This window comes from Pelobates fuscus, chromosome 2 (genome assembly GCF_036172605.1).
Source record: "Pelobates fuscus isolate aPelFus1 chromosome 2, aPelFus1.pri, whole genome shotgun sequence".
Classification (NCBI taxonomy): Eukaryota; Metazoa; Chordata; class Amphibia; order Anura; family Pelobatidae; genus Pelobates; species Pelobates fuscus.
Genome location: NC_086318.1, coordinates 417,885,662 through 417,901,015, shown reverse-complemented (window position 1 = coordinate 417,901,015; position 15,354 = coordinate 417,885,662). Strand labels below are relative to the sequence as shown.

The 15,354-nt window shown below is 36.3% G+C and overlaps 1 protein-coding gene across 2 annotated transcripts in view; it reads right to left on the bottom strand.

Annotated features, from left to right (window-relative positions):
• Positions 1-15,354, bottom strand: part of PLCB1 (phospholipase C beta 1) — a 739,173-nt gene that overhangs the window by 193,563 nt on the left and 530,256 nt on the right. For both annotated transcript variants that reach the window (XM_063444005.1, XM_063444006.1), the window contains exon 14: positions 14,697-14,874. In XM_063444005.1, coding sequence (XP_063300075.1) covers positions 14,697-14,874 — 178 coding nt within the window. The remainder of the gene's footprint in view (positions 1-14,696; positions 14,875-15,354) is intronic.

Sequence of the window (15,354 nt, the reverse complement as noted above, 5' to 3'; positions counted from 1 at the left end):
TGAAAAAAATAATACTGAACGATTAAAAATGATTGCAGTAACAGATACCTTTGGCACTAGAAATGCATGTGAACTCTGCTCAGCCAAAGGGCATGGTCCATCAATACAATGTAGTATGAAATGCAAAGTAAAAAAAAAGGATACATAGTATTATTAGTATTATTATTATTTATAAAGCGCCAACATATTCCGCAGCGTTGCACAAGAGGTGAACTCACAAACTAGTAGCTGCAACAAGACAAGCTGGACATACATAAAGCGAGTTAGAAAATGAAAAGAAGAAGCATTTTTAATAATGAGAAGGTATACATAAAAACTATTTTTTAAAAATCCCAGTAATTATATACAGGAGGACAGCCAATGAATAGACATTGCAGACTATAGACAGCATGCCTATGATTAGCGGATGCCTGTCGTCCGATATGCCTCAGTCCAGGCTGTCTCAAAAGTTGAATGTATACTGTACAAGAATTGTTTTCTCTTTTCTGAACGCCGTAAGAAAGGTGTATCATTAATACTGAGGGATTGATCTATAAAGAAGATTAGTATCCGGAATATATAGAGGATGTATTGGGCTAGTGCAGGGCTATGGTAATCCCATGGCTACTGGCAGACTGCAACTCCTAACATCCTCAACCATTAATGTAGTGGGAGATTTTCTAGGTGAGAACCCATATAAACACTCAATACACTGTATCCTGACAATAATATCAGTTTAATTTTCATAATCAGTGAGATCCTACTGCTTTATAAATAACACCAGATATTTCTGTTTATTAAAACACTTCACATTTTATAATTAATTAATTGTACACTGCCCATCACTTGTGTATTCGTTATTAAACAGTGATGGAATTATGTAAATTTTTGTCTAATCAGCCAGTTCCATTAAGACTAACGAACCATCCAGGCACCGTCTTGACACCAGGATCTAATGGACCATCCGCACACAGAAAGTGCATGCATCTGTCTGAGCTGTACGTAGAACATTCCCAGAATGCCTTGGCTTACATTTGGCATGGTGCATGTCAACAGCAACACATGGTCATTGCATTCATGGTGGTACCTACAACGTGTGCCAGATGTACTGCACGGCATTATGGGAACGCAGTGCACAAAGTTAGTCAATGTATGAGCTTATAGGCAATTCAGCATATTGGCAGACATGTAAGAGTTAAACTCCCATAATTCACCTCTGCAAAATCTCTATTTTCACAATTACCGTACATTACATTCAAAAGTGACTCAAGTTATAGGCAGCTTCTGCAGTTTAACAGCATTGGAAAAAAAAGGGCCCTTTAAATCTCCACCTTGGCTATCACGCCTTGAGTGATGTATATCAGCAATAGGCTATTAAGGAGACCTGAGATTTAACAGAGCAAAGCACAAATAATAAAAAGATTTAGGCTTCCACAGATTGCATTTTACTCTTGTACATTTCTCATAAGATGTACTAAACACGGAGTCCAGTTTCACCTGAACCTGATGTTATTGTGCCATGCATGGCCAAAGGTAAACCCCAGGTGTCTTAGAGCTTTGGCTTATTTTACATTTAGATTTCTTTATGGCTGGCAATGTCTCATGGGAGTTGTAATAGCTGGGGGCTATCTTTCGCCACCCCTAAATTGTCTCAGTGCCTAATCAGCATAATCATTAAAGGGGCACTCCAGACCACTAAACACTTTAGCTTCCTGAAAAGCTTTATCTGTGAAGCTGCTCCTCTTTCTTTCATTTTGCAAAAAGTGCAGATTTCAATAGATTTTAATTAACCCTGTTACACCCCTGGCTGTCAATCATTCATCCAGAAATGTTATTTCCTGGTTTGGTTAGCTCAGTGGAGCAAAACTCAAGAGGCAGCATTTGCTTAGAGCACCTGCCTTGAAAAGACTTCTCATTGAGCTGCATTGCGAAGTCTGTGATTGGACAGCCACAGGGAGTCTATGTACAATGTACTCAATAGAGCATGGTTGCCCAAAAAGTAGATCCCCAGACGTTTTAAAACTATAACTCCCATGATGCTTTGTCATTCTAAAGCATGCAAAGCATCATGGGAGTTGTAGTTCCCATGAACTATAGAGAATGGAGGATGAACTAAAAAATAAGAAATTCCTGACTGAAGATTCCATGACTTACACGACTTGCATATTTTTTTTGTTTTCTTTAAAGGGGAACTGCCCCTTCTCTGTTATTTACACAATGGAATAAAAAGCTGAAAAGCATCTATTTGTATAATGTATACGTTGGGATAGAAGGTTAGAATTGTGATCTCGTTTTATTTCATTGCGTCATTCAGCTTTCTCTCAGTCTGGAATGTATTTTATGTTTGTTTTTCAAACAAATGCTAAAGTACAACTTGAAGTAAGGACCTTGACGGAGCCAGCCGGAGTGCTGTTTACACTGTTACTTAACTTATTTAAAAATAGAAACTTGAAAAATAAACATTTTTATTTCAAAATGACAAACTATTAACAAACTATTTACAAAACCAAACAAACAAAAAACTATTTACAAGTGGAAATTTGAAAGGTCCACTTTAAATTTCAAATCTATCAACAATAAACAAGCACTTTAAAAAAGTGATATCACTTTAAAAAAAATCTGAGTTTTCCTGCTTTTTGGTGTTTTGTCTTTACGTAACCATAGCAGACATTCCGCACTAAACGTGACCATCGTCTTTGAAAATGTAAGCTGTTATACATGCAACTTAGTAAAAATATTGCATTGATTATAAACAGAAACATTCTAAATTTATGCTGATTGTAAAACAATATGCACTCATCGATTCATGTCTTGCCATCATGTCATTATACGTTTCTACCACTGGAGGGCGACAACAGCTAACTTTAGAACTATCATAGTCTATTATTTAACATGGAAATATTGATTGACAGATGTTTGTTTTCTTACACATTAATCAATTTAGCAGTCATTATACCATGCAGATATTTGGAATATATTCATAAAGCTCAGATAGTAAGTGGAAATGTTAAAACAGTTTTCTTTGACTTTGTAATGCAAACATTTTCCACTGAGAGGACTTGATATGTTCCAATACGTAGGGCAGATGTTTCCTGGTCTGTAGTGATGCTTGATGTCCAGGCTGTAGTATAATATGTACTTCTAACAGTAACACGGTCAGAACATACGTGGTGTATCCGAATGCTAGCGTCTCAGTCTTATAAGATGCACTTGTCTAAAAAAATGAAACTGCTTGTTTATATCATTTATATTTATGAAAGGGACCTCTAATTTGTGAGTTGTATTTTATAAGGTCATTATTTTTTTTTTAAAGGAGGGGAATATTGCATCAGAAAATATCACAGATATTACTGTCTGCATATGGGCAAAATAACTTGTTCCTTGTGTATAACAATCGGAACCTTTAAGTTGCATCGCCAATTTATCGACTGTACCGCGATATTTACATTAGTGTTTATGGAGATTTAAGTTGTTGTAATTGTCAAGTAAAATGTACAAAGTTAGCATAAGGATAATCTTCCATATTACAGAAGTGTTTAATTCAATTAAAAAGAAGATGAATAAAGCCTTGTTCATAACGGTGGGCGTTTTAAAAAGCATAGATGTAGTTCAGTGTTCATTTTGTCGACTAAAATTTTTTAGATTTAGTCAACTAAAATTTCTTAGATTTAGTCGTCTAAAACTAGACTAGAACTAAAACAATTCAGATGACTAAAATATGACTAAAACTAAAATGTCTGAATTATGACTAAAACAAAATTTAAATTAACTGCGCAGAGGGACTGTTGAAGGGGCAAAAGAGACAGACCAGGGCTTGGGAGAGAGACATCTATAGGGGTTGGGAGGACAGAAAGAGACACAGAGGGGCTGGGGAAGGGGCAAAAGAGACAGACAGAGGCTTTAACTAAATCCATTAGATTTTATTACTGTAGACTAAAATCTACTAGAGATTTATTCGACTGAAACTAGACTAAAACTCAGACAATTCAGATGACTAAAATACGACTAAAACTAAAATGGCTTTTTAGTCAAAAGACAATGACTAAAACTAAACGGAAGCTGGTGATGTACTTGGCGTGTTGCTGTTTATTGCTATCTCTAGGTTCTGTCATAGAATGTCAATTTGATTGGACGGTGGTCCAAAACGTCCTAAGAGCTCCTACAGGTTTTAAGAGCATGAAGTCACTCAATCAGGGAAGGTGACTGTGACCTCCCAATAACGTCTTGAATAGCCAATTCTTCCATTTAACCATATTAACTCCTTCAATACCAACTCATATATAGTGGTTTTTCCTTTCACGCTTGCTGTTCTGGCGTTCATTAAAGGCATTCCAAATATAAATTAAAGTATCTGCTAAAAATAAGACCCTAAATGTCGAAATTCCATTAACGATGAATTCAATAAAAACCACAATGCATAGAAATGAGCCAAAATTAGCCATTTGGAGGCCGATTGCTGCCTTTTCCAATCTTATTTCTAATTTGCTAAATCAAACGGCTGCCTCCTCTTCCTTTTTAACAATAATACTATCTCTTAGTAATATGTTGCCATTATACAGCGGGGTTAAAATACACCACTAAGATAATGCAGAATAAGAATGGAAGATTTTCAAATTCTTTTACTCGTGGGCTACAATGCCAAGATTTAAGCCACAAAGATCTTTTCGTATAATCTTTCAGTGTACTGGCTGCTATTCTTTATGAGTACCTTCACTTTATCCCAATTACACTGTTACATTGCTCTACATACACTTTGTTTGAAACTGACCGTGATAATTACAGTGCAAATATTACTTTGTTTATTGGTTGCCAATTTTGTCTTCTTATTACCAAAACATAAATATTTGTTAGGGTGCCCGGTATTGTAATGTTGATGGTCATAATGCTCTACTTTACATGTATAAAGGACCACTATAGTGCCAGGAAAACAAACTCGTTTTCCTGGCACTATAGGGTCTTTAGGTCCCCCCCACCCTCAGGGTCCCACTCCCGCTGGGCTGAAGGGGGAGTAAGGGGTTAATCACTTACCTTACTCCAGGGCCGGGCTCCCTCGGCGCTGGGGAAATCTCCTCCCCTGCCGACGTCAGCACTTAATGCGCATGCCCGGCAAGAGCCGACACGCATTCAATCATTCCATAGGAAAGCATTACTCAATGCTTTCTTATGGACGTCAGTGTCTTCTCACTGTGAGAAGCGCCTCTAGCGGCTGTAAATGAGACAGCCACTAGAGGCTGGATTAACCCTAAGGTAAACATAGCAGTTTTTCTGAAACTGCTATGGTTACAGCTGCAGGGTTAACCCTAGATGGACCTGGCACCCAGACCACTTCATTGACCTGAAGTGGCCTGGGTGCCTATAGTGGTCCTTTAAGACAATAACATGTTTGATTAGAAAAATGCACCATTAACTCCTTCATTCCCAACATCTCGTGATGCAAAACTAAATTTCCAACACCTTTTCCCAATTAAAAATATTAGCATATATTTATTATCATCCCTGCTGAGTGCTTTGTAGAGGTGACTCATTGTAGTCATATATTTTGGCCTTTAAAAGACCAATCTCTTTAGAAAGCTTCATTTATTTTCGTTGTGTAAGCTGTAATGTCAGAACCAATACGTTTAATTGTAAAGTAACTAAACAAAGTATGCAAGATTGAACAGAATTTTGCTTTAGGTTATCACAGGGTCTCAGCTGTACTTTATCCATCTCAGCCTTTTTACACAATCCCTGATCATGCTAAACCATTTTTCTCAATTTCTTTCAAAAAGCAATGCTATAATTACATTTTATTTAAGATTTAAAGGAACACTCCACTGCCCTAACAAAAAAACAAAATAAATAAATCACTTTTTAGTACGGTATATATAACCTAAATGAAAACATGCTAGCATTATTTTTTTTTACTTTTTGTGATTTTAAAATATAGTCCAGTGCACATAGAGCTTTGGTAGGAAACCTTAGGTATTTGGTAGAAGACAACCTATTGAATGAACCCAAATTTACAAGAGCAGAACGTTGGGGCTTCCACCAGCTGGGTGTTAATGATTGGAAGATGGCAGAGCAAGAATAAAACTTTGAGGTACTTCCATTTCTTCCCCCAAGGGCTACCATGAAAGCAGACAAGTCACCAGAGGGGGCTTGGGTCTTGATCTCAATATATTGTACAGGAGGCTGCTCATGGTCTCAATGTATCACACAAGACTCGTCAGTGGTCTCAACATACTGGTACACGAAGCTGCTCAGTGGTTTTAATATTATGTACACGAGGCTGCTAATGGTCTCAATGTGATGTAAACAAAGATACTTAGTGGTCTCAATATAATGAACATGAGGTTGCTCTGTGATCTCAATGTGCTGTGCATGTAGCTACTCAGTGGTCTCAATATAATATACACAAGATTTACAGTTATCGATAATTAGAACAAGCAAGCTAGACTTGTACATATGGCTTCAAATGAAATGGGATTTGTCCCACTATTTTCGGCAATCCTTTCCCCCCTTTTATTAGTTATGAATTCTCACTTTATCTGTGAAACAAATGGTGGGACAATGCACCTATATTTACATTATGTATGTATCTTGCAGTGCACCAATTTTTGCACCCTTTTTCTTTCCTGACTCATTGGCATGGATGAAAATTGTCTGAGCCGAACCATCACATGAATAAATTTCAAATTACCTCTAAAAAATATTTATTTATCTACACATTGATTCAGCCAAACCAATTTTTTCCTACCTGAACAAGTCTTAAGCTCACTATCCTGGCTTGGTTCCGTTGCTTGTATAATCTAGATTGGACATCTTTAACCCTTTCAGCACCATTTCCATTCGCAAAACATGACAAAGATCTAGCACACGGGTTAACATGTATGTGGCTAGATGATTATCAATAAGGAAACAAAGTTCTTACCATAATCAACAAATGTAAACGGCCTTTTACTTCCCAGTAACTATTATCGGCTGGATGCTGTCCTCTTGGCTACTCTCTTCCATTAAACAGGAAGGTGAGTTCTGTTTGTCTTTGATAGTGAGTTGATTCTAAAACTTGTAACACCAAATTTCAATGCTAACTATCATGGGACCTGTTGCATCAGTATTGTTGGCTGTCTAGCCACTATATTGACAGACTAGGTTGTAATGCTTTTGATTTTAGCTACACTACTCCAGCCCCTTTTCCAGAAACACCACCCAACAAGGCCGGATGCTCCGTCACTTCGTCACCAGAGGACATTGCCCACCATTAGACACTCTTGTTTCACTTCACACATTTACACATTCTTGAACTGCAGTCAGTTGCAGGACATTTGTGACTTTCTTAATAACCATCATAATACCCCCGACATCACTGGTTGCACCATATCATGATGACAAATATGGGGAGATCATTTTTACATCATGATTAACTAGTATGTCAAGGAAATTTCAGTTTATATTTTTATTTTTTGAGAATGTCTGCATATATATCTAAAGGCATATAATCAGTAATGTAAACAAAAATCAGTGGGCTACTGCTTTACAAACCAGTGGAGGGCAACGCAGAGTTACAACTCTGAAAGTTGCAAACATTTCCATTCACACATATGGTCTTTAGATTTTTTTCAACACACAAATATTTTACAACTAGTCTTATTTGGACAAAAAAATATATTTTCCGTGCCCATTCTCCACAATTCCCAGTTTATTGTATATTTCTGAAAAGTGCACAGCATCTTTTTAGGAACTACAGAGAATTATTTTTATATGTCTCCTTGTTTATTTCTGTTAACATTTTTAATATATTCCAGTTGAATTTCATTTGTTGTTCGTTTTACCATTGTTTGAGGTGACTTGTCACCTTTTACCGCTGCACATTTTTATGGTCTGGTATAAAAATGAAGATTCAAAACCATTAAGTAATTGATCAATTGCAAGTTAGAAACTGGAGCAATTATGATTCGAGGTTTTTATATTAAATGTAATTATTTCAATAAATATTGTAATTATTACCATTATTACCATTACAATACCTGTCATCAAGAGTGGCCATATGACCACATGCTTAACCCCTTAAGGACACAACTTCTGGAATAAAAGGGAATCATGATGGAATAGTTCCGTCATGTGTCCTTAAGGGGTTAATACATACTATGCAGACATAAGAGGCCCTCGTCCTTACTTTTAAAATATAAAAAAGATTAGAAGAATGGGCTTTTGTAGTGGTGCATACCTGGATGGAACATAGACGAAGAACGTACTAAAAACAGTCAATGTTTTGTAACTACTAGGTGGAATGGGCCCCGTAAATATTAGGAGTTATCAATATGAAACCTAATACAGACATCTTAACACAACAGAAGGAAAAGTTTTTTTTGTTTTTTTGGATTGTTCATAACTGCAAAAGAGAGGATAAAGGCATGGAATCATATAGGATTTACACAAAATTGAATGAAATGTGGCTAGACTTGGGTAGAATTTCCGAACATATCCAAAATTATGTAAACTTTGCCCACTCGCCTTTCTCAGCACCAGAGGACATGTCACTATTAATCCATTTTACAAACACAAACTTGTCAATCAAGCTTGGAATGAATTAATAGGGCGGTGGTGAATATATGATTGATGAAACTCTTGCATTTTAAAATGTTCTCTACACATAATACAGACACTTTACAAAAATAGAGAACATTTGCAAAGTAACCATGTATAATTAGTATGAAATATAAAATGTATGCCGACTATAAGCCGCTAAAGGACTTTTAATAGTTTCAGTGGGCTTTAACTAAGATTAACCTGCTGCTAAAAATTGCAAAGAAATTCTATTAATCTTCTCTCCCATGAAACTCAACATGTAAGAAAGTTTACACTTTGTCTGACACCAGCAAAGTTTATTGTATGTGTAGAAGCCCTATAAAGGGTTAAATGTGAAAGGGTTTATAAAATACCCCTTTCTGTCTCATTAGAGACGTTTTACACTTTGTCTGACACCAGCAAAGTTTATTGTATGTGTAGAAGCCCTATAAAGGGTTAAATGTGAAAGGGTTTATAAAACACCCCTTCCTGTCTCATTAGAGACGTTTTACACTTTGTCTGACACCAGCAACGTTTATTGTATGTGTAGAAGCCCTATAAAGGGTTAAATGTGAAAGGGTTTATAAAACACCCCTTCCTGTCTCATTATAGATGTTTACACTTTGTCTGATACCAGCAAAGTTTATTGTATGTGTAGAAGCCCTATAAAGGGTTAAATGTGAAAGGGTTTATAAAACACCCCTTCCTGTCTCATTATAGATGTTTACACTTTGTCTGATACCAGCAAAGTTTATTGTATGTGTAGAAGCCCTATAAAGGGTTAAATGTGAAAGGGTTTATAAAACACCCCTTCCTGTCTCATTATAGATGTTTACACTTTGTCTGATACCAGCAAAGTGTATTGTATGTGTAGAAGCCCTATAAAGGGTTAAATGTGAAAGGGTTTATAAAACACCCCTTCCTGTCTCATTAGAGATGTTTACACTTTGTCTGATACCAGCAAGGTTTATTGTATGTGTAGAAGCCCTATAAAGGGTTAAATGTGAAAGGGTTTATAAAACACCCCTTCCTGTCTCATTATAGATGTTTACACTTTGTCTGATACCAGCAAAGTTTATTGAATGTGTAGAAGCCCTATAAAGGGTTAAATGTGAAAGGGTTTATAAAACACCCCTTCCTGTCTCATTATAGATGTTTACACTTTGTCTGATACCAGCAAAGTTTATTGTATGTGTAGAAGCCCTATAAAGGGTTAAATGTGAAAGGGTTTATAAAACACCCCTTCCTGTCTCATTAGAGATGTTTACACTTTGTCTGATACCAGCAAGGTGTATTGTATGTGTAGAAGCCCTATAAAGGGTTAAATGTGAAAGGGATTATAAAACACCCCTTCCTGTCTCATTAGAGATGTTTACACTTTGTCTGATACCAGCAAGGTTTATTGTATGTGTAGAAGCCCTATAAAGGGTTAAATGTGAAAGGGTTTATAAAACACCCCTTCCTGTCTCCTTATAGATGTTTACACTTTGTCTGATACCAGCAAAGTTTATTGTATGTGTAGAAGCCCTATAAAGGGTTAAATGTGAAAGGGTTTATAAAACACCCCTTCCTGTCTCATTATAGATGTTTACACTTTGTCTGATACCAGCAAAGTTTATTGTATGTGTAGAAGCCCTATAAAGGGTTAAATGTGAAAGGGTTTATAAAACACCCCTTCCTGTCTCATTAGAGATGTTTACACTTTGTCTGATACCAGCAAGGTTTATTGTATGTGTAGAAGCCCTATAAAGGGTTAAATGTGAAAGGGATTATAAAACACCCCTTCCTGTCTCATTAGAGATGTTTACACTTTGTCTGATACCAGCAAGGTTTATTGTATGTGTAGAAGCCCTATAAAGGGTTAAATGTGAAAGGGTTTATAAAACACCCCTTCCTGTCTCATTAGAGATGTTTACACTTTGTCTGATACCAGCAAAGTTTATTGTATGTGTAGAAGCCCTATAAAGGGTTAAATGTTAAAGGGTTTATAAAACACCCCTTCCTGTCTCATTATAGATGTTTACACTTTGTCTGATACCAGCAAAGTTTATTGTATGTGTAGAAGCACTATAAAGAGTTAAATGTGAAAGGGTTTATAAAACACCCCTTCCTGTCTCATTAGAGATGTTTACACTTTGTCTGATACCAGCAAAGTTTATTGTATGTGTAGAAGCCCTATAAAGGGTTAAATGTGAAAGGGTTTATAAAACACCCCTTCCTGTCTCATTAGAGATGTTTACACTTTGTCTGATACCAGCAAAGTTTATTGTATGTGTAGAAGCCCTATAAAGGGTTAAATGTGAAAGGGTTTATAAAACACCCCTTCCTGTCTCATTAGAGATGTTTACGCTTTGTCTGATACCAGCAAAGTTTATTGTATGTGTAGAAGCCCTATAAAGGGTTAAATGTGAAAGGGATTATAAAACACCCCTTCCTGTCTCATTAGAGATGTTTACACTTTGTCTGATACCAGCAAGGTTTATTGTATGTGTAGAAGCCCTATAAAGGGTTAAATGTGAAAGGGTTTATAAAACACCCCTTCCTGTCTCCTTATAGATGTTTACACTTTGTCTGATACCAGCAAAGTTTATTGTATGTGTAGAAGCCCTATAAAGGGTTAAATGTGAAAGGGTTTATAAAACACCCCTTCCTGTCTCATTATAGATGTTTACACTTTGTCTGATACCAGCAAAGTTTATTGTATGTGTAGAAGCCCTATAAAGGGTTAAATGTGAAAGGGTTTATAAAACACCCCTTCCTGTCTCATTAGAGATGTTTACACTTTGTCTGATACCAGCAAGGTTTATTGTATGTGTAGAAGCCCTATAAAGGGTTAAATGTGAAAGGGATTATAAAACACCCCTTCCTGTCTCATTAGAGATGTTTACACTTTGTCTGATACCAGCAAGGTTTATTGTATGTGTAGAAGCCCTATAAAGGGTTAAATGTGAAAGGGTTTATAAAACACCCCTTCCTGTCTCATTAGAGATGTTTACACTTTGTCTGATACCAGCAAAGTTTATTGTATGTGTAGAAGCCCTATAAAGGGTTAAATGTGAAAGGGTTTATAAAACACCCCTTCCTGTCTCATTATAGATGTTTACACTTTGTCTGATACCAGCAAAGTTTATTGTATGTGTAGAAGCACTATAAAGAGTTAAATGTGAAAGGGTTTATAAAACACCCCTTCCTGTCTCATTAGAGATGTTTACACTTTGTCTGATACCAGCAAAGTTTATTGTATGTGTAGAAGCCCTATAAAGGGTTAAATGTGAAAGGGTTTATAAAACACCCCTTCCTGTCTCATTAGAGATGTTTACACTTTGTCTGATACCAGCAAAGTTTATTGTATGTGTAGAAGCACTATAAAGAGTTAAATGTGAAAGGGTTTATAAAACACCCCTTCCTGTCTCATTAGAGATGTTTACACTTTGTCTGATACCAGCAAAGTTTATTGTATGTGTAGAAGCCCTATAAAGGTTTAAATGTGAAAGGGATTATAAAACACCCCTTCCTGTCTCATTAGAGATGTTTACACTTTGTCTGATACCAGCAAGGTTTATTGTATGTGTAGAAGCCCTATAAAGGGTTAAATGTGAAAGGGATTATAAAACACCCCTTCATGTCTCATTAGAGATGTTTACACGTTGTCTGATACCAGCAAAGTTTATTGTATGTGTAGAAGCCCTATAAAAGGTTAAATGTGAAAGGGTTTATAAAACACCCCTTCCTGTCTCATTATAGATGTTTACACTTTGTCTGATACCAGCAAAGTTTATTGTATGTGTAGAAGCACTATAAAGAGTTAAATGTGAAAGGGTTTATAAAACACCCCTTCCTGTCTCATTAGAGATGTTTACACTTTGTCTGATACCAGCAAAGTTTATTGTATGTGTAGAAGCCCTATAAAGGGTTAAATGTGAAAGGGTTTATAAAACACCCCTTCCTGTCTCATTAGAGATGTTTACACTTTGTCTGATACCAGCAAAGTTTATTGTATGTGTAGAAGCCATATAAAGGGTTAAATGTGAAAGGGTTTATAAAACACCCCTTCCTGTCTCATTAGAGATGTTTACACTTTGTCTGATACCAGCAAAGTTTATTGTATGTGTAGAAGCCCTATAAAGGGTTAAATGTGAAAGGGATTATAAAACACCCCTTCCTGTCTCATTAGAGATGTTTACACTTTGTCTGATACCAGCAAGGTTTATTGTATGTGTAGAAGCCCTATAAAGGGTTAAATGTGAAAGGGATTATAAAACACCCCTTCCTGTCTCATTATAGATGTTTACACTTTGTCTGATACCAGCAAAGTTTATTGTATGTGTAGAAGCCCTATAAAGGGTTAAATGTTAAAGGGTTTATAAAATACCCCTTCCTGTCTTACTGGAGATTCTTGGCTGATATCAGCATATCTAATGGCTAGAGTAGGACTCACCTATTGAGACTTGCCTTGATGTGGCAGGTGAGCTTATATTCAAATGGCCATTGGAATAAAACTAAAGCGCCTCCATTTTGTTTAAATGCACATGGGGATTTAGGCCAGAGCGCAGGTAACGTTCTCTTTGTTTTTACTTTGTATTGATACTGTATTGATACTGTAAGCGCGGGGCTTTATCTTTGTGTTTGGATTTTGTATCGGTTTTAGAAATGCCTGTAAAAAAGTCAACATTATTTAAATGCATTCGAGAATACTTATATTTTTCATAAATCACAAAGTGAATATTTGTATATCCAATATTAAAAATGTGTCCATATCAGCGTGGCATTTGCCTCGCGGATTTGTGAAATATGTGACATTTTATGGACCCTTGTCCAGAATATAATTTTTTTCATACTGTTTAGCCCTTCTTACGTTTTAAAAGCATTCTTGGAAAGCAACATAGAGTCATCTACAAGTGACTGAAAGCTATTACGGTGTCAATCGTTTTGTTACAAAGTATTAAACCCGGATTCTCTGCAGGATTCAATAACTACTTAGAATACACATTGGCATCTAATAGCATTTCAACAATAACTGCAAATAGCATTTCAACAACAGCTCCTTGGCTGGCGACGTTGATACATGTGGATTAACAACAATTGGCGATCTATAAAGTGCCTGCCTCTTGATTTAAAAAGCCTGGAAGAATTGAACAGATCTAAAGAGTTAAAATAACAAGCTCACAGATTGCAAATAGCGCGTGCACTTTATAGAATCTTTATACTGGGCAACTAACTTGCTAGCAAAAGTATAGCTCAAACTATAAATGCTGCCGAGATTATTAAATCCTCCATAGATTTTTATGTGTATTGTATTTTGCGCTGCCATAGGAATCAATTGCATATTATGCCAAAAAAAGCATAAAAAATAGTTTCCTAAAAGCCAACGTGATTGTCAGCTAATTGTCAATGATAAAGCAGGCTGCTATAAATAAGAAAAATATAAATATGGAAAATCCTTGTGTTTTCCATTTTCCTTGATACATACGTACGTATGTGGGGTACACTGTGGCAGGCTAATGCAATGTATAATAATGTTAAAAAATGCCTATTATTTCTGCACTCCTCCCTGTCACATGCACCTCATTCCAGGGCCCTATATAACTAAGTAAGAGGATTAATCTCCCAAGAGCAGGAATTTGGTTGTTAGGATATTGCCTGCCACAAATGGGGTACATTGACGTTGTGGCAGGCTTATGACATGTTTGATCATATACTGTAACTTAAGCCCCATTATTCTTACCTAAGTCAGGTGTTTCTTTTAAAAAAAACGATTTAAGTTAAAACTATCAAAGCTTCCAAATTGCTGTTTAGTGAATGAGTAAGTGAGATGGATCTTGTAAGAGGGGGTGCCAAAAAGGTAGATCCCCAGATGTTTTTAAACTACAGCTTCCATCATGCTTTGTCATTCTAAAGCATTCTAAAGGCATGCAAAGCATCTTGGGAGTTGTTGTTCTACAACATCTGAGGATCTATCTTTTGGGCACCCCTGTTGTTAGATATATATGATTATATATATGTATTTGTGCTGTTATAATGTTTATGTAGTTCATTCCATCTTGTTAATAAAGTAAGAAGTAACAGTTCTATATTATGTTATCGCAATAAAAGTTTAACCTCTATCCCTCTCATCCCAACTTCTCCCTTATTTTTATTGCCCCTTATAATACTTCAGGTTATTGTCTCACCTGCTCCAGGAGATGAAGGTTCGAACACGCTCGACGTGTCACTGCAAGCGGTGGACGCTTGTTCCGAAAGCTTCTTCTTTGCACTCCTGTTGGATGACTTGTTTGATTTCTTTTTATTCTTCACCAGGATTTTATACTTTAAATCCATTGGGCTTGGAAGAGGTACTCCGGCATCAAGCTATGGTACAAAATAAAAGGATAAATATAATATAACAGAGAATAGGAAATAATGGGAATACAAATATGGCAAACTACACTGGCAATAAAGAATTCAGAGTAATATACTTCAGATTCAGACTTTATTAAATGAATTAATTGAACAGCAGATTTAGTAACAGACTGAGAGTGGTACGACAGAACTTTCTCTATATATTAATCCTTATGTTGTGAGAGAACGAGTGTGGGAGGAAACGGGGAACAAGGAATAGAGATAATTTAGTAAAGTTATGGGTAAGAGACAAGGGAAGAGAGAAAAGTGGTAAAAAATGACCAAGAGGAGGGGAGAAATTGAGTAATTAAGGCAAAAGAAGCTGTGGTGGATCTCTGACCATCCATGGAATGGTTATGGCCCTTAGGGACCTCCTTGCTAGTGAGTAGAAAACCCATTGGAATCAATGAATGAATCTCGATGGAACTGAATGATTCATAATTGGATCTC